Source organism: Sorex araneus, chromosome X (genome assembly GCF_027595985.1).
Source record: "Sorex araneus isolate mSorAra2 chromosome X, mSorAra2.pri, whole genome shotgun sequence".
NCBI classification, from domain to species: Eukaryota; Metazoa; Chordata; class Mammalia; order Eulipotyphla; family Soricidae; genus Sorex; species Sorex araneus.
Genome location: NC_073313.1, coordinates 145,636,051 through 145,659,636, shown reverse-complemented (window position 1 = coordinate 145,659,636; position 23,586 = coordinate 145,636,051). Strand labels below are relative to the sequence as shown.

Sequence of the window (23,586 nt, the reverse complement as noted above, 5' to 3'; positions counted from 1 at the left end):
ACCATATTTAAGGTAAATAATTTTTTCATGGGTCGCACACAGAAATTACTCCTGACAGTGTTTGGGGGACTATATGGGGTATCAGAGACTGAACTTAGGTCAATTGCATGCAAGACAATTGCCCTATCCTCTGTACTATCATTCCAGTCAAAGGTAATATATATGAATATATATGTGTGTACATATATATATTTGTATTTTGAAAAATTCACTTAATTATGTTAGGGAATAGGTTAGGATGTAAAACATAGGACACATTTCAGATCATCTAACTAGAAAGTCAAAGAACCAGGACTTGAATGACTTGAATCTAAGCCTTGCTATTATGAAAGTCCTCTTTTTCTATACTCTCTTCACAGACATTTTCCTCCCTAAGGCCTCTCTGAACTGGCATCAATTTCCAAAAATAGTATTCATATATAGTTAGTAAATTAAATTTATAGCTCTGAATTGTGGATATTTTAAAAGTTCAGTGTTGTTTAAAAGTTTGGCCCTATTTCTATTAAACCTGAAAGGAAGAATGATGAAATGATATTTTACAGATTTAAAGCCTATTTTGAATTTATGTAACATTTTTTACTGCATTCTGTGTACCTCAAACCCAGGACACATCCCTATGACTAATAATGCTAATGCTGGCCTCACTCATCATTTAGGTATGTCAAGGTATGTCAATCTTCTTCCTCACCCTGCTCCTCCTGTTCTGTGAGTTCTTTCTGGGTTGCCTGGTCACCTGCCTCTTGAACCAAAAACAGTGAAAATGCTAATGTGTCTATACAACATTTGCACCCCTTCAGCCACAATAACTCTACGGTGATTGGTTTTGAATATGTGCCTCAAAGTGTCTTCATAATTACATTCTATACAATGGGGAATGTTGGACACTCACTAGTATTACCACTGAAAGAGCATCTTAAGGGCACAGAAATTGTTAGATTAAAAGATTATTAGGAGTAACAGCTTATGGAAAAAATAACAAAAGAGTTCATATCAGATATTTGAAATCTGAAACTCAAATCACTACACCTCAAATCTTTAATAACTATGAAGAAACAAAGGAATTCACCTGCTCTAGCAGACATAGAAACTAGACCCAGCAAATCATTAGGATTAAACAAAGCCTTAAGCCATATCATTGAAGAACTTGAGTTTATAAAATCTATGCAATGGCCATGGAAATAAAGCAGTCACTGGAAGAAAATTTCAAGCGACTCCAACATAAAGTGACACAGAGTATCAAAGAGTCCATACAAACAGAATTGAAGGATTTAAAAACGGTAACAGCAGGTCATAGTAACACAATGTGGAGGAGTATATCAATGATATTGAATACAAAGTACTTTTCATCACCAATAATGAAGTGAGAAAAGATGAGTAGTAAATGAGTAGAAGAGAATGTAAGATTCATGATGAGTAATAGCAAGAGGAAAAAATCTTCATATCATAGGAGAAGAAGGAGAAGAAAAAGAGAAAGGAGGAGAAGGACTAGTGAAAGAAATAATAACAAAAACTTTCCTGATCTCTGGAAAGAGGCACTTGCACAGATTCAAGAGGCCCAAAGAGTACCAAACAAAATAGAATCAAACAAAAAATGCCAAGACACATAGTAATCAAAATATTAAACTCAAAAGACAAAGACTGACTACTAAGAGCAGAGAGACAAATTAAGCAAGTATAAGGAAAACAACATAAAAATAGCAATAGACATCTCATATGATATCTTACAAACTAGGAAAGAGCAGGGTGACTTATTCAAATTACTTTAAGCCAAAATGGAGTCTACTACCATGCAAAGCTATCATTTAGAATTGGGGGGGGGGACTAAAAAAAATAGCTTGCAGCATTTGAGAAAACTGAACTAATCCTGCAAGAATTACTGATTGTATAAAACAGACTCTTGCAAAAACAACTTGATTACACACACATACACAGGAATCTCAACACAGCTCTTGAATATCATTAATCTCTCTCAATGTCAATGGACTAAATACTCCTATTAAAAGGTGTAGAGTAACTGAATGGATCAGGAAATAAAATCCATCCATCTGGGGCTGGAGAGATAGCACAGCGGGTAGGGCGTTTGCCTTGCACGCGGCCAACCCGGGTTCAAATCCCAGCATCCCATATGGTCCCCTGAGCACGGCCAGGGGTAATTCCTGAGTGCAGAGCCAGGAGTAACCCCTGTGCATCGCCAGGTGTGACCCAAAAAGCAAAAAAAAAATCCATCCATTTTCTGCTAACAGGAAACACACCTAAACTCCCAGGATAAATTTAGATTTGTAGAGAAGAATGGTAAAAAAAATCATGCAAGACAATAGAAACCAATAAAAAATATGGGAAATCAAACTTAATTTAGACCAAATGACATTCAATATAAAATTATTAGAGACACTTATGGGTACTAATTATTGCATAAGAGAATCAAGATATACTGATATAAACATTTATGTACCAAATGAAGATTCGGTTCAGCAAAGTTCATAAAGCTTCTGAACACAAGCTTAAAGAATTCCATTAATGTAAACAATGGAATTTGGAGACTTCAACACTAAACTGTCACCACTAAACTGATTAATTAGATGAAATATCATTAAAGAGAAAAGAATCCTAAATAATAAGCTAAAATAACTCTGACTATTGAACATATACAGGGTCTATTTTCCCACCACCCCCAGAAAGCATACACAAAAAAGTATTCCCTAGAATACATGGAATGTTCTACAGGATAGATCACATTAGGGCACAAAACAAACAAATATACATTTACACAAGTATAAAAATTGTAAAAAGTAACTTCTTATCATAACACCTTGAAAGTATAAGATAACCACAGAAAGAAGATGGAGAAAACTTTCAACAATTGGAATCAACAAAAATTTCTAATCAACAACTAAGTCGAAGAGGGAAGCAATGAGGCAATAAAAAGATTCTCTGAAACAATTGATGATTAAGTTAAAAAGCTGTAAGAACCTATAGAATACAACCAAAGCTGCACTATGGGGGAAATTTATAGGAATGTAGGCCTACATTAAGAAAGAAGAAAAAGCCCAAACAATAATCTAAACACACATCTTAGAAATCTGGAGAAGGAACAGTAAATGAACACCAAATGTAGTAGAAGGAGGGAAATAGTAAAAACAAGGTAAGAAATCAAGAAAGCAATTAAAAGAATCAATGAAACCAGGAGTTGGTTCTTTGAAAACACAAACAAGATAGATAAACATATATTCATGAGGACAAAAAAGAAAAAATGTTCAAGTAAATAGATAAGAGATGACAGGGAAGAAATTATAATGAATTCTTCAGAAATTCAAACTATAATGAAAAGTCACTAAGAACACTTTTCTGCTCTTAAGTTAGAGTACACAGAAGAAATAGATTCTTAGAGTCATGTAATCTCCCAACGATAAACGAGAAGTGGAAAGTCTACAGAGGTATATCACAGGTAAGATCATTGAAACCGAAAAGAAAAATCTTTCCAGGAACAAAAATTTTGGTCCAGATGAATTCACCTTGACTTCTATAAAACCTTCAGAGAAGATTTACTGCATTTTCTCCTTAAGCTCTTGCAAAATATTGAAGACAAAAGAATCCTTCCCAACACCTATAAAGCTAATATTACACTAATATTCAAAGTAGACAGACACAGAAAACTTTAGACAAATCTCTCTGATAAACATTGATGCAAAAATCATAACAAAATATTTGAAAAATGAATTCAAAAGAATATAAAAAAATCACATACCATGATGTAATGGGCTTCATATCAGGGTTTTAAATATGGTTCACATTGCAAATCATAACATAATACACTACATTAATAACAGGAGAGAGAAAATATTATATGATCTTATCAATCAATGGGGAAATATTTTGACAAGATTCAACATCTACTCATGATCAACACCCCTCAAAAAATAAGAATCTTTTTTAATATAGTAACATCCATCTATAACAAATGCACAACCAGTATGATTCCTAAAGATAAAGAAATGAAAAAAATTCCCATGAGATCAGGTACAAGGCAAGGAATTTCACTGTCTCCACTCAATATAGTATTAGAAGTCCTGACTATAACACAATGGCAAGAAAAACAAATCAAAAACATGAAAGTTGGAAAAGAAGAAGTAAACTTATTACTATTTGCAGATGAAATGATAATATACACTACAAACACAAAAGAGTACACAAAAAGTTCATAGAAACAATAAACAAACATAGCAAAGTAGCCAGCTACAAACTCAATGCTCAAAACTCAGTTGTATTCTTATGTACAAAGAATGAATCAGTGGATAAAATGATCAAGGAGCCAATCACATTTAAAATAATACTCAAAAATATTACTTTCCTAATAAGCAAGCTAACAAAAGATGTGGGATATCGATATGATGATAACTGTAAATACCATTAGAAAGAGATAGAAAAAGACCTTAGGAAAAGGAAAAATATTCCAATACTGTAAAAATGACTATTCTACCCAAGCTATCATATAGATTCAATAAAATTCTCATTCAAATTAAGACAACATTCTTCAAGGACCTAGAACAGTTAATAATAAAGATTGCATATAACCAGAAAAGACCATGAATAGCCAAAGCCATACTGAAACATAAGAAATTGGGACGTATCTTGTTACCTTATTTGGTATTATAAAGCTGTAGTGATCAAAACTGCATAGTACTGGAATAAAGCCAGTCCCTCAGATTAATGATCAGAATTGAGTAACTAATGACACAACCCCATATATATGAAAAGTTAATACTCGATAAGTGATCCAAGAACATGAAACGGAGTAAAGACAGGCTTTTTTAACAAATGGTGCTGGAACAACTGGATAATTACCTGTAAAAAATTAAAGCCGGGTACATATCTCACACCTTACATAAAAGTTCATTCATGTTACATAAAATGTTAACAAACAGACTAACGACCTTGAGATCTGAATGGAAACTATTAAGTACACAGAGGAAAGTATAGGCAGAACCTTCCAAGATTTGAACCTAAAAGCAGTTTTTAATGATCTGGTACCACTAGGCAAGGCAACAACAACAAAAATAAACAAGTAAAACTACATTAAATTAACGAGTTTCTGCATGGCAAAAGAAACATGGGCTAAAACTAAAAGACAGCTAAATGAATGAGAAATCTATTTGCATTCATCACATTAAATAAACTGTTATTATGCAAGATATGTAAAGTACTCATACAGATCAGCAAAAAAAAAAAAAAAATAAAATCCTATCCAAATTTGGGGAGAGGAAATGAACAGATAATTCTCAGATGCCAATAAGCACATGAAAAGGTGCCCAGCAACACTTATCATTAAGGAAATCCAAATCAAGATGACAATGAGTTATCATTTCACTCCAGTGTGAATGGTACATATCATAAATTAGGAAAAATCTGTGCTGTCATGGATGTGGTGAATAAGGCACTTTCAACCACTCCTGGCGGAAATGTTGTCTGGTTCAATCATCATGGAAACTAGTAAGGAGAGTCCTCAAAAAAGTTAAAATTGAGCTGCCATGACCTGGCAACTTCACTTTTGGTCATCTACCTGCGGGACTTAAAAACTCATTCAAAAGGGCCTTGGAACCAGCGTGCTTCTTATCTTGCAGGTGGGTACAAAGAGCAGCCGCCCACCCCGCCCCTCCCCGAAAAAGGGTGCATTTGGGCCTCACATCCCCCATCTGTCTTCAGCACCTTCCAGGCCCCCTGTGACCTCTGAGCCAGGGGGTGTGGCCTCCAAGCCAGGGGGCGTGGCCTCCATCGGCCACAGTTATTTTCTTCTTTCTCAGCACACTGGACTCATCTTGACCTCCATCACGTAATTCTGGGGAGAATATCCTAGCCCTCTTACATACATTAGGTCAAAAGTCCACTAGCTTATCCCCATTGTACCATAATACCCATAGACACAAGAACCTGCGCAAGTCCAATGTAAAATAATACATCCCCTGAAGCTTCACTAGAGGCCTCACATAAGCCCCAGAGGAGCACATGAGAGGAAGTTGCAACTCCTGAAGGGGAAAAAGGCAACAACCATAGACAGAGCTCACCCAGAGTCCCTAATTGCACCAAGAGGGAAAACTGATATTGAGTTTGAAGGCTCCACCTCTATATTACTCCCTCAAAAGAGCCGGGGTGGCCATATTAGTATGCGACAACATAGATTTCAGGTTGAAAAAGATTAGAAGGGACAGTTAAGGCCATTTTTTACAAATCAAAGGATATGTACAACAGTAAGAAATCATACTCCTAAACGTATATGCACATAAAAAGGGACCAGTGAAATACTTAAAAAAAATAACTTCTAACAGATTTTAAGGAGTACATTGCTAGCAAAACAATAGTAGTTGGGGACTTCAATACTGCCTTATCACCTCTAGATAAATCAACAAGAATAAAAATCAGCAAGGAAACACTGGCCTTAAAGGAAGAAACAGAAGAGAGAGAGAGCTAGTAGCTCTATACAGGGCTTTGCATTAAAAAAAAAATCTTGTCCAGTGCACACGGAACATTCTCCAAAATAGACCATGTGCTGATTCACAAACCATACGTCAATAGAATCAGGAAAATAGAAATTTTATCAAATATCTTCTCAGACCATGATGCACTGAAAATAGAAGTTAACCACGTACAGACACAGAGAAGCAAACTGAACACCTGGAAATTAAATGCTGAACAATGACTGGGGTCAGGAAGGAAATCAAAGAAAAAAATCTAAAGGTACCCAGAAAAAAATTAGAATGAAGACACGAGCTACCAAAACCTATGGGACGTAGCTAAAGCTGTGTTAAGGGGAAAAATTATAGCTCTGCAAGCATTTCTCAGGAAGGAAGAAAGGGCCTACACAGATAGCTTGACTTCACAGCTCAAGCTCTTAGAAAACGACCAGACAAAGGAACCGAAACCAGAACGAAGTAAAGAAATAATAAAAATTAGGGCAGAACTTAACAACATGGAAAGCCAGAAAACAATTTGAAAGGTCAATGAAACCAAGAGCTGGTTCTTTGAGAAAATAAACAAGATTGATAAACTGCTAGCAAGACTCACAAAGAAAGAGAGAACACTAATAAAACGAATCAGAAATGAAAAGGGGGACATCACAACAGAGAGCAAAGAAATTCAGAAGATCATCAGAGAAAAACTCTGAAAACCTGAATGCCATGAAACAAGAGAACCTAGAAGAAATGGATAAAATCCTAGATTCCTATAATCTCCCAAAGTTGAACCAAGAAGACCTGGAATACCAGAATAGACCTATTGATATCAAGGAAATTGAAACTGTGATTATAAGTCTTCCAAAAACAAAAGCCCAGGTTCTGATGGATTCACCAGCGAATTCTTCCAAAAATTTAAAGAGGACCTATTGCCAGTTCTTCTCAAGCTTTTCCAGGAAATCAAAGACACAGAAACGCTCCCAAACAGTTTCTATGAGGTACATATCTCCCTAATACCAAAAGCAAACAAAGACACCACAAAAAAGAAAACTACAGGCCAGTACACCTGATGAACATGGATACAAAGATCCTCAACAAAATATTATCAAATAGAATCCAACAACTCATCAAAAAGATCATACATCATGATCAAGTGGAATTCATCACAGGGATGCAAGGATGGTTTAAAATTCAGAAATCAATCAGCATAATCCATGATATCAACAAAAGAAAAGAAAAAAGTCATATGATCATATCAATAGATGCAGAGAAAGCATTTGACAAGATTCAGCATCATTTATGATGAAAACTCTTGCCAAAATGGGTTTTGAAAACCTTTTCTCAATACAGTCAAAGCCATCTACCACAAACCCATAGCAAGCATTATCTTCAATAGGGAAAAACTAAGAGCATTCCCTATAAGATCAGGAACAAGACAAGGATTCCCACTCTTTTTTTTCTTTGCTTTTTGGGTCACACCCGGCAATGCACAGGGGTTACCTCCTGGCTTTGCACTCAGGAGTTACTCCTGGCGGTGCTCAGGGGACCATATGGGATGCTGGGAATCGAACCCGGGTTGGCCGCGTGCAAGGCAAACGCCCTACCCGCTGTGCTATTGCTCCAGCCCAAGAATTCCCACTCTTAACACTTCTGTTTAATATAGTACTGGAAGTACTTGCAATAATGATTAGGCAAGAAAAAATATAAAGGGCAGCCAGATAGGAAAGAAAGAAATTAACCTTTCACTATTTGCAGATGATATGATACTATATTTAGAGAACCCTAAAGCCTCTAGCAAGAAGCTCATACAAACAATAGACTTGTATAGCAAATTTGCAGCCTATAAAATCAATACCCCAAAGTCCATGGCTTTGCTATACACAGATAATAAGAGAGCAGAAAGTGACTTGAAAAAAAGCAATCCCATTCAGAATTATGCCTCAGAAAATCAAGTACCTTGGGATAAGCTTATTTAAGTAGGTAAAGTACCTATACAAAGAAAATTATAAAAAACTACTTCAGGAAATAAAAGAGGACACGAGGAAATGGAAACATATCCCCTGCTCATGGAATGGGAGAATTAACATTTTCAAAATGACAATAATCTCCAAAGCATTATATAGATTCAATGCAATTCCTATATGGATATCCATGATATTGTTCAAATAAATGGACCAAACACTCCTGAAATTCATATGGAATAATAAACTACCAAGAACAGCTAAAGCAATTCTTGGGAATAAGAAGATGGGAATCATCATCTCCCTCAATCTTAAACTCTACTACAAAGTGGTTATAATTAAAACAGCATGGTACTGGAACAAAAACAGAGCTGCAGAGCAATGGAACATGGTGGAATATCCTTACACACACCCTCAAATATATGATCACTAATCTTTGATAAGGGAGAAAGAAATGTGAAGTGGAGCAAGGAAAGCCTCTTTAATAAATGGTGCTGGCAAAACTGGACAGCTATATGCAAGAAAATGGGCTCAGACCTCTATCTAACACCATGCACAAAGGTCAGATCAAAATGGATTAAAGACCTCAACATCATACCATACCAGAGTTCATCAGATACACCGAAAACATGGTCGACAAAACCCTCTACGACATCAAGGCTAAAGGTACTTTTAAAGTGGACACTCCACTGGCAAACCAAGTGGAAACAGAGATATACAGATGGGACTACCTCAAACTGAAAATACCACATGTTGGTATTCACCCAATACCCATCGGATAAGGGGTTGATATCAAGGATACACAAGGCACTGGTTGAACTCTACAAAAGGAAAACATCAAATCCCATAAGAAAATGGGGAGATGAAATGAACAGAAACTTTCTCAAAGAAGAAATCTGAATAGCCAAAAGACACATTAAAATATGCTCTTCATCACTAATCATTAGGGAGATGTAAATCAATACAACAATGAGTTATCACCTCACACCACAGAGACTGGCCCACATCCAAAAGAACAAAAGAAACTGGTGCTGGCATGGATGTGGGGAGAAAGGGATTCTCCTTCACTGCTGGTGGGAATGCCAACCGATTTAGTCATTTTGGAAAACAATATGGACGATTCTCAAAAAATTAGAAATTGAGCTCCCATTTGACCCAGCAATACCACTTCTGGGAATATATTCCGGAAATGCAAAAATGTATAGTAAAATGACATCTGCCCCTGTATGTTCATTGCAGCACTGTTTACAATAGCCAGAATCTGGAAAAAAACATCTCTTCTTGCCCGAGAAGAGATGACTGGCTAAAGCAACTCTGGTACATCTACACAGTGGAATACTATGCAGCTGTTAGAAAAGATGAAGTAATGAAACTCACATAAAGATGGATCAACATGGAAAGTATCATTTTAAGCGAAATGAGTCAGAAAGCGAGGGACCAACATAGAAAAATTGCACTCATTTGTGGAATATAGAGTAATAGAATAACTAACACCCAAGATTATTAAAGATAAATACTGGGAGGATCACTCCACAGCTTAGAAGCTGGCCTCACATACTGAGGAAAAAAGGCAGTTCAGTTAGAAAAGGGATTGTTGGATATCATTGGTTTGTCCTTTCCCCCTTGCCACAAGGAGCTTAGGTTTATCAGTCACACCCATCAAAGTGCTCCCGAGTCACTCCCATTCCTTTGTTTATCTGTAACCAATTCTACCAGTTTATCTGCTCTTCCTCTAATCAAACTCTGTTTATTGGTAAGGTCAGAACTTTCTAGGACACTGAATATTATAACATTGCCTTTCTCTCCTCTTTATGCCTTTTGAATAATTTACTTTAAAGCTATGTCTGTTTTGTATAGACACAAGAAGACAATATTATGTTTTTATAACTTAAGACTTAATTGGCCTCGATATTTCCTTCTGGGCATCTGCTTTATCCACTTAAGCCTCAGTTGCCCTCAGTTCCTAGCACCCCAAAGTAGGGTCCCCGACGTGGGACAGGAAGGATCCAGGGCAAGCGGTGAGTTATGTGCTACCCTGGCATCGAGATGGGCCTGGCCAAAGTGCCTAATTCTTAACTATAAGTTAAGAGCTTGATCATAGACAAATGCTGTCATGATCCAATAGTAATTATGAGACTGGGACCCTGCCAGGGATAGGAAAGACTGATCTGGCCTGAGCACTGTAGTCTGAGATTGAGATGGCCCCAGGAGAGCAATTCTATAAGCTTTAATGCATCTCTTATTGTGTCCATACAAAATAATAAATATTATGAATTCTTATATATTTGCTGGCTGAGGAGAAGAGAAACACATTCATGGGACTCTGCCCTTGGGTGGATCCTCCTGCTGATAGAGAATTAAGTCCTAGGAGAAGCATCCCCTGAGGGAAAAGAACCTTACCCTATTGCTGACCACACCTATGTGTATGCCCCAACCCCCTCATGCTGTGGAGATTTAACTAGGCTGTAAGAGTGGGTTGGGGGCCAGATCCATGGGGGCCAGATCCACGGGGGCCAGATCCACAGATCGAGAGAGAGACCGAGAGCCGGGAGAGAGGCAGAGAGAGAGAGAATGAAGTAGGATGGGGGAGAAAGAAGCAGGAGGAGAATCAGAAGAGAATGGAGATGGACATGAAATAAACCGATCGAGCAACCAGTTTGGCCTTCTTCCTTCCTTCGCCTGCCTCGCCGCCTGCGTGCCCTTTCTTTTTATTTTTATACAAGGGATCACCAAGTAAATGGTGCTAGGAGGATCCACTCAGGATGGAATACGCACCCTAAAAGCAGACTATAGACCGAACATTATGGCCACCCAATATCTGCATCTCCCTGATGATTAGTGATGAAGAGCATTTTTTCATGTGCCTTTTAGCCATTTGTATTTCTTCCTTGAGAAAGTTTCTGTTCATTTCTTCGCCCCATTTTTTGATAGGGTTGGATGTTTTCTTTTTGTAGAGGTCAACCAGTGCCTTGTATACCCTTGATATGAACCCCTTATTGGATGGGTATTGGGTGAATAGCCTTTCCCATTCTGTAGATTGCCTTTATATTCTGGTCACTGTATCTTTTGCAGTGCAGAAGCTTTTTAGTTTAATATAGTCCCATTTGTTTATCTCTGTTTCCACTTGGTTGGTCAGTGGCATGTCATTTTTGAAGATACCTTTATCTTCAATATCGTGGCGGGTTTTACCAACCTTGTCTTCAATGTACCTTATGGTTTGTGGTCTGATGTTGAGGTCTTTAATCCATTTTGGTCTGACTTTTGTGCATGGTGTTAGGTCGAGGTCTAAGCCTATTTTTTTGCATTTGGCTGTCCAGTTTTGCCAGCACCATTTGTTTAAGAGGCTTTCCTTGTTCCACTTCACATTTCTTGCCCCCTTATCAAGGATCAGATGATCATATATTTGGGGTTGCATGTAGGGATATTCTACCCTGTCCCATTGATCAGCAGCTCTGCCTTTGTTCCAGTACCATGCTGTTTTAATTGTTACCGCTTTGTAGTAAAATTTGAAGTTGGGGAGGGTGATGCTTCCCATCTTCTTTTCTCCGAGAATTGCTTTAGATATTCGTGGGCATTTATTGTTCCATATGAATTTCAAGAGTGTTTGATCAATTTCTTTGAAGAATTTCATATTCATATAAGGTATCCTTATAGGGATTGCATTGGATCCTTATAGTGCTTTGGGGAGTATTGCCATTTTGACAATGTTAAGTCTTCCTATCTATGAGCAGGGAATATGTTTCCATTTCCTCGTGTCCTCTTTTATTTCGTTGAGTAGCGTTTTGTAGTTTTCCTTGTAGAGATCCTTTACTTCCTTAGTTAGGCTGATTCCTAGGTACTTGATCTTCTGGGGCACAATTGTGAATGGGATTTTTTTTTAATGTCACTTTCCTCTGACTCACTGTTTGTGTACAGGAAGGCATGGATTTTTGGGTATTAATTTTATAGCCTACAACTTTGCTGTACAAGTCTATTGTTTCTAGGAGTTTCTTAACGGAGGTTTTAGGATTCTCTAACGTATAGAATCATGTCATCTGCAAATAGTGAGAGCTTGATTTCTTCCTTTCCTATCTGTATACCCTTAATGTCTTTTTCTTGCCTAATTGCTATTGCAAGTACTTCCAGTAATATGTTGAACAGAAGGGGTGAGAGTGGGCATCCTTGTCTTGCCCCTGATCTTAGAGGGAAGGCCCTTAGTGTTTCTCCTTTGAGGATAATGTTTGCCATGGGTTTGTGGAAATTGAAGGAACAGGGACTCTACCACAGAGTTTCTATGAAGCTCATATCTCCCTAATACCAAAAACAAACAAAGATACCACTAACAAAGAAAACTACAGGCCAATATTCCTGATGAACATGGATGCGAAGATTCTCAACAAAATACTAGCAAATAGAATCCAACAACTCATAAAAAAATCATGCATCACCATCAAGTAGGATTCATCCTGGGGATGCAAGGATGGTTTAACATTTGGAAATCAATCAACATAATCTATCATATCAACAAAAGTAAAAATAAAAACCATATGATCATTTCAATAGATGCAGAGAAAGCATTTGATAAGATCCAACACCCATTTATGATGAAAACTCTCACAAAATAGGCTTAGCAGGAACTTTCTTTAAGATAGTCGAAGCCAACTAATTAATTTTAATTGAATCTTTGCGATTTACAGAGTAATTCATGTTTGAATTTTAGGTAAACAGTATTCCAACACTAATAACTTTATCAGTATCTACTTCTCTCTAACAATGTCCCCATTTTCTTTCTGCCCTCACTCCTGCCTTTCTCTATGGCAGGCACATTTAATCTTTTACTTCTTTCCTCTAGGTGCTGTCACTTGCAATACTGTTATTTTTGGGTATCATGTATATCACTTTACATCCTATCAGCACCCTGTCCTTCTTCAGAGTTACTATTTTCCGTAACCATTGACATATTGTCCCCCACATTATGATCAGAAATAGTAATCAGTAGTTTCTATAATGCCAGACACATAAACTGTGTTTACTGAATGGTAACACCAACAGTAGTAATACTACTATGTAGTACAATCAATTTATTACATAAATAATGAGTGCCAACTATGTGTCATTGTTCTAACAACTTATTATCTAGGAACATTAAGCAGGCCCAAAAATTCTGTTCTCATGCAGTTTGCACTCCAATGGTTGTTATGAATTTTTTTGATAATTATTTTCTTTGTTTTTATTGAATCACTGTGAGATACAGTTATGAAGTTTTCATGTTTGAGTTTCAGTTATGTTTTTGCTCACCACTCCAATTAAAGTGGTAGTAATCTGAAACAGGTATATACCAAAATATGCCTTCAACCTCAGGGATATCTCAAATGAAAAATGGTTGGGATCATTTATGGTTCTAATTGGGTCCCCAAATACTTACCGTCCTTGTGGTAAGCAAAAAGCCGAGGAGCTGGTCTCTTTATTTGTAAAGAAGGGACCTTGGTGGGCACAGATCCTGGCACAGGTCCATTAGTGGCCTTTGGTAGGGCCTTGGTCCCTCCATCCTGCAGCTTGAACAATAACTTCCCCACGTTCACCTCAGGACAGGGCTCCAACTTGCCATCTGGAACAGGCCTACTTGGGGATTTTCTCCCAGTTTCAGCTTCCCTACTTCTCTGAGTTGAGATTCTGGGGTACTGTGGTAACTTGGAGGAATCTGTACCGCTGCTGATAGTACCATTGGGTGTGTGATGTTGAATTTGATCTAGGAAAATTGGCACAAATAGGGGATACCAATGTTAACTTTTCATCAACTTTTCATTTTTATCCATGAAGCGATACTACTGAACAAAGTATATATATCGTGAAAGATGTTATCATTGTAAAAAAAGAAATAGTATTTCACAAAGTCAGTCTATACCTATCCCAATTCATGTGGAGTTCCAGATCACCTCAAAAGAGAGAATTAAGTTCAGATTTCAGTATGATATTTATCACGATTCAGTAAAGCCACAATACACCAAGATATATTTAAAGCAATATGTAATTCAAAAGGGACTTGGTCACAAACTGCTAATTCTATTCCTTTGAAAATAGAAACATCAAGTAATTTTTCCTCCAAAAGTAATTCTTATTTCTTCCTAAATAATTTTTAATGTCACTCAAATTTCAAATTAGTATTCTTAGCAGAATTTGCTATCATCCCCCATCCTCACGAAGCATTCTTCAAGTAGGCACTTCATGTTTCTCTTCTAGTATTTGTAATATAAAGTTTCCTTTGAGTATATTACATGTTTTTCAATTTTTTGATTATGACTTAAAGCTTTGGGAAATTAATGAGAACCTGAGATATTCTTCCTAAAAATGAATGCAAATTTTGAAAATTAATTAAAAATGTGCATGGAGCCACTTGAAACTACCAATAAGCAAATTGTCTTCCTTATTTAGTAGTATAAAATCTAAATCATAGGGTAATTGTTAACAGAGGTTTTGGTCTTTTTTTGTTACTTTGCTGCTGGGGATTTTGGAAGGGGGAAGTGGTAGCACTGGTGATGGTCATGGTATTGGAATTATGTGCAAAAAAACCCATTAGCAACAATATTGAAAATCACAGAAATTTAATCATTATATATATTTTTAAAAATAAGTAAAACTAAATTATAAGAGTTATAAAAATAACATAAGTTTTGTATGTTAAATGAGATCTGGGAGACACACTGGTCTGGTGTAATATGTGGATCTTATTTGGGTTTTGCTTTCTTTTCTTTCAGTCAAAGAACAACAGAATTTGAACAGATGATCATATAATGATGCAAAGTAATTGCTGAGCTATTTTTTTCTTTTTGGTCACACCCAGTGATGCTCAGGGGTTACTTCTGATTCTGAACAAAGGAGTTATTTCTGGCAGTGCTCGGGGGACCATATGCAATACCAGGGATTGAACCTGAGTTGGCTGCGTGCAAAGCAAATGCCCTATCTGCTGTACTATTGCTCTGGCCCCTAACTGCTGTCTTAAATTTGATGAAAGTATTGTGATTTTGGCTAAAAAAATGTCCTTTTGGGGTCTGAAAAGATAGTAGCACAGGCAGGGTGCTTGTCTTGATTGTGGACAATCGGGACTCAATCCCCAGGTATGGGATGCCATATGATCACCTCTGCCCCTACAACAACAAACAACTCCCTATCCTCCTATAAAAAGTCTTATCTTTTAGAGATTCACAGTAAAAAGCATTTTTTTATTATTTATTTTTGGCCACACCCAGCAGTGCTCAGGGCTTACTCTAGCTCTACACTTAGGATCACTTCTATTGGGCTGTTTGTGTGTGTGTGGGGGTAAGGGATGGCACCCATGGGGTGTCAGAGATGGAAACAGAGTTGACTGTATACAAAGCAAGTTCCCTACTCGCTCTACTATCCTTTAGTTTTGATTTTTTGAAGGCAGCACACCTGCTGATTGCTGATGCTCTGGGGGTAATCAGCCCTGTACAGGATATCTCCTGGCAGTTCTCTGGATACCAAGCTGGGGATAGAATCTGGGCCTCCTGCATGCAAAGCATGTGCTCAGTTAGCTGAGCTGTATCTCAGACCCATAGTGAAATATTTATGGCTCAAATAAGTTTTTAAAAGGTTTTGGTACAGAATAGCAAATGTTACCACTGAGTTTCAGGGATATGAAAAGTAGATTTCACCTTTGTTTCAACATTTATTTATGATTCAATGATCTATAACAAACTGTTAAAGGAGCCAGAGTGAGAGCACAGTGGGAGGCTCTTGCCTTGCATGTAGCTAACATGAGTTGAATCCCCAGCATTCCATAGGGTACCCCAAGCATTGCCAGGCATAATCCTTGAACTAAGTGGCAGGAAACAGGAGGAAGCTCTGAGAATTGCCTTAAAAAACAAACAAACAAACAAACAAAACAAGCCCTCCTAAAATGTTCAAGGAGATTCAATCTTTGGAGTAAGTGATCAGGTTATAAATTTCAGGTCTGCTTTTGACGAAATGTGGGATCTTGAGATATTTAATAATCTCTAAGTTTTTCAAAATTTCTTTTCATGGCTGAAGTGTTAGTTCTCAGGTAGAGTGTTTGTCTTGCAGACAGCCAACCCAAGTTTGATCCATGGCACACAATGTGGACCCCAGAGCCCACCAGGAATGATCACTGAGTACCCTGTCTACTGTACTACTATCTGGCACCGGAAGGGTAGTTTTTCTGCAAAAACTTTTCTCCCCAGAGTTATTTAATCTTCATGGGAACCTGTAAAGTTTATAGTCCCTTCTGGAGAAAGGGAGGAGTGGAATGACAGTAAAAATGGGGACTTTGGAACAAGACTCATTTACCAAGAAAAATAATTTTCAGATCTGAAATGTGATAACCTATATTGATAAATGGTAATAATAATGATAACAATAATTATAATGATAACAGATAACCATTATTTGAATACATTCTCTGTGCCAGGTCATTTGCCAAATGTATTACCAAATAATCTAATAATGATACTATAAAGTACTAAACTAATATTAGTTAAATAATATAAATTAGAAATATAAGGACAGAGATAGTATAGAAGATAAGCTTGCCCTGCGTGTGGCTGTAATGACCACAACCTTTATTAAAACACCTGGAACCGCATATAGCCTGAGCACCAGCAGGGGAAACTCCTGAGCACAAAGGCTCTATGTTATGCCAAGTATCAGCACCCTTCCCCAAATAAAAAGAAACCTAAGGAACTGAAATGTTTAATGTCACAGAACTGATGTAACAGAACCAGTTTTCAATGCTGTTTCCAGAATCAACATTTTTTTTTCTGTCTTTATTTTTTATTATTATTTTTTTTTACAGTTACAGATTTATACACTTTTGTGCTTATACTTCCCTCATACAAAGTTCGGGAACCCATCCCTTCACCAGTGCCCATTCTCCACCACCCGTAAACCCAGTGTCCCTCCCACCCTCCCCAATCCCATCTCCCCCCCACCCCACCCTGCCACTGTGGCAAGGCATTCCCTCTGTTCTCTCTCTCTAATTAGCTGTTGTGGTTTGCAATAAAGGTGTTGAGTGGCCGCTGTGCTCAGTCTCTAGCCCTCACAGAATCAACATTTTTGAAGAGAGTTCACTGCTCCTTTCATGAAGTAAATATCATTACTTGGAGTTTAAATATTACCCCCCCTTAACTAACTATTCATGTATTTTCATGGGAAAACATATACACCCTTTTTTGAAACTAGAGAGAACTGAGAGTACAAATACTAAGAACTCCCCAACTGGAAGTCCTCACAGATAGGTATGTAGCTAAGCCTTATACCAAATCCTCTCTTCTGTGTGTAGATGAGTAGTGAGGAGAAGCATTGAAAAATTACATACTACCCCAATAGGAAAATTTTATTAATGTTTTAAATACAGGTAGATTGCTGCAAATGAGTTCTATGAGGACAATGCTAATTTGATTTGGGAGAGTTAAAAGGAGTGGGGTGGGATTTATGCTTTTAAAGTTGTTTATCTTACTGGCTGCTGTGGGAAATATTTTATAACTAGCAAAGAAGAAAAGAAAGGACACTGGTTAGGAAGCTACTGAAACCACCCAGATAAGAGATGATGGTGGAAATAAGAAAGGTAGAAGCAGGAATCTAGGATCTAGCAAGTATTGTATACATACAGACGACAGAAATTATTGATAGACTGGATAATTAGAATAAGGCATCACTGTATCATTGTCATCCTGTTGTTCATCGATTTACTCGAGCGGGCACCAGTAATGTCTCCATTCATCCCAGCCCTGAAATTTTAGCAGCTTCTTCTTACTCATTTCCCCAACAATTGGAGGCTCTTTTCAGGGTCAGGGAAATGAGACCTGTTATTGTTAATGTATTTGGCATATTGAATATGCCACGGGGAGTTTGCCAGGCTCTTTCGTGTGCACAGGATATTGTGCCTAGAATAAGGTAGATTACAGAAATAGTATTTCAGGGTGACTGGTACTGGCAGTTTCTTTCCCTATTTTTCTTTTTAATTTTTGGGCATAACTCAGAGGTTCCCATGGTTTACTCCTGGATCTGTACTCAGAAATTGCTCCTGGCAGGGCTTAGTGGATCATATGGGGTGCTAGAGATTCAACTCATGTTGCTGCATACAAATCAAGTGTCTTACCTGCTGTACTACTGTTCTGGCCCCCATACTGCCAATTTCTCAGTTGGGAAACTTGAGTAGGTCAAGGAGAAAATGGAATCAAGAGTTGTGTTTTATACAGTTTAAGCTGGAGGTGACAACGAGTCATTCTAGGAAAGTTTTTGAATGGGGAATTTGAGATGCAAATAGAGGGAAAATAAGAAATATAGAAATGTAGTAGGGGGAGATAACACATATGTAGATATTCAGGAAATACAAATATTTTAAAAATAACTCTAAGTCGTAAAAAGAATATCTAAGTGGTGATATGATGGTGAGGATTTAAGTAGATTCTGTATTTTAGTTATTATGAATAATGTTGCTATGAACATAAAGGTATAAATTTTCTTTCAAGTTACTAAAATGAATAAATTAATGCCATCAAAAGTTTGGGAATAAAATGAATGGATTTCAAGATGATTATGATAAATGAAATAGGTAAGGAAGTAAATTACCAAGTGGTTTTGTCTGTATGTGGATTATGAATAACTAAAACAAACTGGCAAAACAAAACCAAATAACAAAATTAACAAAATTAATTTCTAGATAAAAAGAAATCTACGGTGAATACAAAGGAAAGAAGAAGAGGAGTGAGAAAATGGATTGAAGGGTATTTGTTGTTATTGTTGTGGTGATGGTGGTTGGCAAGCACTTGATATGGGTGTGTGCATGGAGATGTGAAAGGAAAACCCTGATAATATATAATATAATAAATTAATGACAAAATTAAGAGATATTTAATGATTTGAGACCGAATGACATCACACACAATGATATAAGTGAGAAAGAGAAAAAAAACTCTGTGCTTTTCCAACATGAAGTTGGAAATAAAAAGAAAATGATCATGGACGGAAAGGGAATGACTAGTGTTTGTAATCCTAAAAGGAAAGTAAATAAAATGTTCTGGGGAGTTCTTTATCTGTGCCAATTTTTACTCACAAATTGAGTATTCATTGATCAAGTCTCCATTTGGCTTGACCATGTGGATAGTGTTGCAACTCTGGCAAAAAAAATGGATTCAGTAGAGTAGTGGGGAAAGAGACATAATTAATCTCCATAGTAAGAGATTATTCTACTGAAAGTCATTCCTGTGAACTTTTGCTATACAGATACACTGAGAGTTTATTACCATAGTCAAACATTGAAATTTTTAGCATAATCAAGTCAATTAACATATCCATCACATCACATAGTTACTGTTTAGTGTGTATGGTGAGAACACTTAAGATCTACTTTCTTCACACTTCAAGTTATAAAGTTGTAAGCTACAATTATCATAATGTACCTTATTTTTCCATAACATATTCATCCTGCATAACTGACTCTTTGTATTTTTTGATAAACAGCTTTCCATTTTTAAACCATACCTCAGTTCCTGACAGCCAACATTCTATTCTGTTAGTTTTAATTTTAAAGATTTGACATGTAAGTGAGATCATAAGACATTTGTTTTCTGTTTCTGGCTTATTTGATTAACAGAGGTCATCCAGGTTCATCCATGTTGTCGCAAAAGATGGATTTCCTCCGTTTTAAAGTTACTACTATTCTGGTGTTTCTGGTATGGTGAACGGTGGGAGGTACAACATACAACCTGTATTATTTTTAATGATTCATCCATCAAAGAATACTTGGGTATTTCTAGATCTCAGCTACTGTAAATGAAGTGAACACCAGAACACAATCATCTTCTTGAGATATAGATTTCATATGTTATATATATGTAAATATACATATGGCCAGAAGCAGAATTACTTGATTCAGTAGCTGATATTATTTAATTTTTTGAGAAATATACTTATCATTTGTTTCATATCCTGGGTATGGATATGAAATTTTGACCACAAAAGCATACCTTTTTTTTCTACAATATAATCTGTTTCTTGGGTTGTCTTTTTGTCTTCTGCTAACACGTGTGGGTGACAATTTATAGTGATGTTGATTTGAATTTTGTTGATGATTTGTGATACAAGCATTTTTCATGCATTAATTAGTCATTTATGTGTGCTGTTTTGAGAAATTTCTTAAAGGTCCTTGACCTTTTAAGGACAGGGTTAAATCCTTTCTTGTTATATTGTATGAGTTGCTCATATACCTTGGATATTATGCCTTTTGCAGGTACGTGCTTAGGGAAACGTTTCTCCTATTCTGTAAGTAATCTCATCACCCTGCTTATAGTTTCCTTTGTTGTAGAGAAGTTTTATATTTTTATTTATTTTTATCTTTTTACTCCTGCCCCTGTTGTACAGAAGTTTTTACTTTGATATATTTACATTTGTCTAATTTTGGTTGTCTCTATTTTAGGAACACAATATAAAGTTAATTGCTGAAACAAATATTGATGAGATTTTTCCATGTTGTTTGTAATGGTTTTATACATATGAAAATATTTTTAAAACCTTATATTTCTGATTTCTGTATACAACGTGATAAAGATCTACTTTTATACTTCTACATGAAGATATAAATATTCCCCAGGATCACTTATTCAAGAGATGATCTTTTTACCAGTCAGTGTTCTTGGCACTTTTTAAAAGATCAACTGACAATAAATATGTTAATTTATTTGGGGCCTATTGATTTGATTAACTGGGCTACATGTCTGCTTTTATCCCAGTATAAAACTGTTATTATAAATATTATATTTATAAATCTGATGTATGAAAATTCTATTTTTTTAAGAATGCTTTGGTAGTTGAGTTCTTTGTTGCCACACAAAATATTTTTTTTACTCTTAGGTTACAGCTAAAGACTTTCAGCTGTTTAACTATCTTATTTTTTTAAATATTTTTTACAGTGCTATATATTATTTATTTATTTATTTATTTAATTTTATTGAATCACCATGTGGAGGGTTACATAGTTCTCAGGATTATGTCAGTTATGCAATACTCAAACACCCTTCCCTTCACCAGTGCCCATATTCCATCACCAAACACCCCAGTATACCTCCCGCCCCCTCCCACCCCCTCCCGCCCTCCCAGTCCCCGCCCTTGTAAGTGATAAGTTTCACTTCGTTTACGCGTTATCTTGATTACATTCCATGTTTCAACACATAACTCACTATGCCACACAAAATCTTAACTGAATTTCCTATGCTAATTTTGCAACATGTCATTTAATACATTTTAAGTATTACTTCATTTAGTGGAGCTGTTAGTTTTCTACATATAAGATAATATCGTCTACAAGCAAGAGAGTTCTACTAGTTTCAATCCAATTTGGAAGTTTTAAATGTATTTTTCTTGCCACATTGTATACTGGAAATTAGGATTCCCAATGCTGTGTTTAACATAAGTGGGAAGAGTGTGTATCCTTGATCCTGAATTTAGTTTCTTTCATACGATTACATTGGTCTCTTTTTTATTTACTTAAAAAATTTTAAATATTAAAAAGTATACAAAACTAAAATGACTTTTAACTTTACTTGGTTTTTTGTTTCATTTTTTTAAAATTTAATTTTATTTTTATAAAGAAGTTCACAGTATTTGATTACATTTAATATTCGAGCACCAATTCCACCACCATTACACCTTCCCACCAACATATTTCAGATGTTGCCATCCAGAACCCCAACACCTGCCCCAAAGCAGAACTGAAGTAACTTATTTTGTATTGTTTGTTTGTTATAAATAAACTGCTGAAACTGATTCAAAAATATTTCCTTAGAGTAAATTGTGTGAAGATTGATGTATTACATCCAGGGGCCATTAAGATCTCTTATAAGAGACTACTAACATGTTGTTAAAGGTTGAGTCTTGTGTTCTTATATCTGTAAAAATATATTTTCCTCTAAGATTGGTTGCCTTCTACTTTAAACCCCTTCAAGTGTGGTGGGCTACTCTTGGAATATTTGTGGTGTGAGGTATGAGGTATCACGTGGCCGTGAGCATGGCAGCAGTTGAATTCCTGAGGTTTTAGGGTGCCTGGGCTGGTCCTTTGGGTGGGAGGGCAATTTATCTGCCCCTCTTCAGGTTGCCTGGCAAGGGGTCTGGTGGCATAGCTATGGTGCGTCATTTTATCTACTTGGATTTACATATGATCCTTATTATATTGAGGCACATTCATTGATGATTGTAACCATGAAATAATATTAGCTTTTGTCAACGACTGTGTAAGTTGTCTGTGATTAATTCAGGTTTTAACTATCAAGGAAGTTTATATTTATCACTTGTATTTGACTTACAGTATTTTTTATTTGACTTGCAGTTCTTTTCCTTACCTGACTTTGATATCAAGGTAATGGTAGTATCATAAATGAATTTCAGATAGGTTGTACTGATTCGTTAATTTTTTTTATAGAATTCTTCACTGAAGGCATCAGGTTGTGAAACTATGTTTTATTGGGAGGTTTTGATAACTGATTCGGTCTCCTTACTGAAGATATTTGGCCTGCTGAGATTTTTTTTCTCTTTCATGGTTCAGTGCTATAAGGTGTTACAAAGTGCATGTTTATAGAAATGTATCATTTTTTCTTATTAAATTTGTCATTGCATTTTATTCACAAAGGTCTCATGTTTCTGGGGCAAGAGTGATAGTAGAGTGGGCAAGGCATTTGTCTTGTACATAGCCTACCTGTGTTCAATACCCAGCATCCCATAAGGCCCCTTGAAGACACTCAGGAATAATTTCTGACTGTAGATCTAGGAGTAATACTTGAGCATTGTTGGGTATGCGTTCCCCCCAAAAAAGAAAACATTATACTTCTTTGCATTGCTATGGCATCAGTTGTAATTTTCCCCTTTTAAAAATATACAGGCTAGCCTATAGTGATAATTAATGATAGTTTAAATTTACACTTCCCAAACCCTCTCATCTCTTCATGTTTATTACTCATCTTCATATTTTTAATTAAAAACCAATTCAAACGTTATGCTCATTCTTTTAACTGGGCTGCTTGTCTCTTTTGGGGGTAAAGGGACTATAACACTTGGCCAGCCAGGCAGAAATTTAATGTGAGACCTGGGGATTCAGAACTGCTTAGATCTGTGATGTCAAGACATATTAGTATCTTGTAGTAGTTGGGTGCTTCCAGGTGTATTTGGGGGCATCA

General features: G+C 36.4%; 1 protein-coding gene across 2 annotated transcripts in view; it reads right to left on the bottom strand.

Moving 5' to 3' along the window:
• The window catches only part of OPHN1 (oligophrenin 1), a 530,418-nt gene that overhangs the window by 51,818 nt on the left and 455,014 nt on the right, over nucleotides 1-23,586 (bottom strand). For both annotated transcript variants that reach the window (XM_055122033.1, XM_055122034.1), the window contains exon 21: nucleotides 13,809-14,132. In XM_055122033.1, coding sequence (XP_054978008.1) covers nucleotides 13,809-14,132 — 324 coding nt within the window. The remainder of the gene's footprint in view (nucleotides 1-13,808; nucleotides 14,133-23,586) is intronic.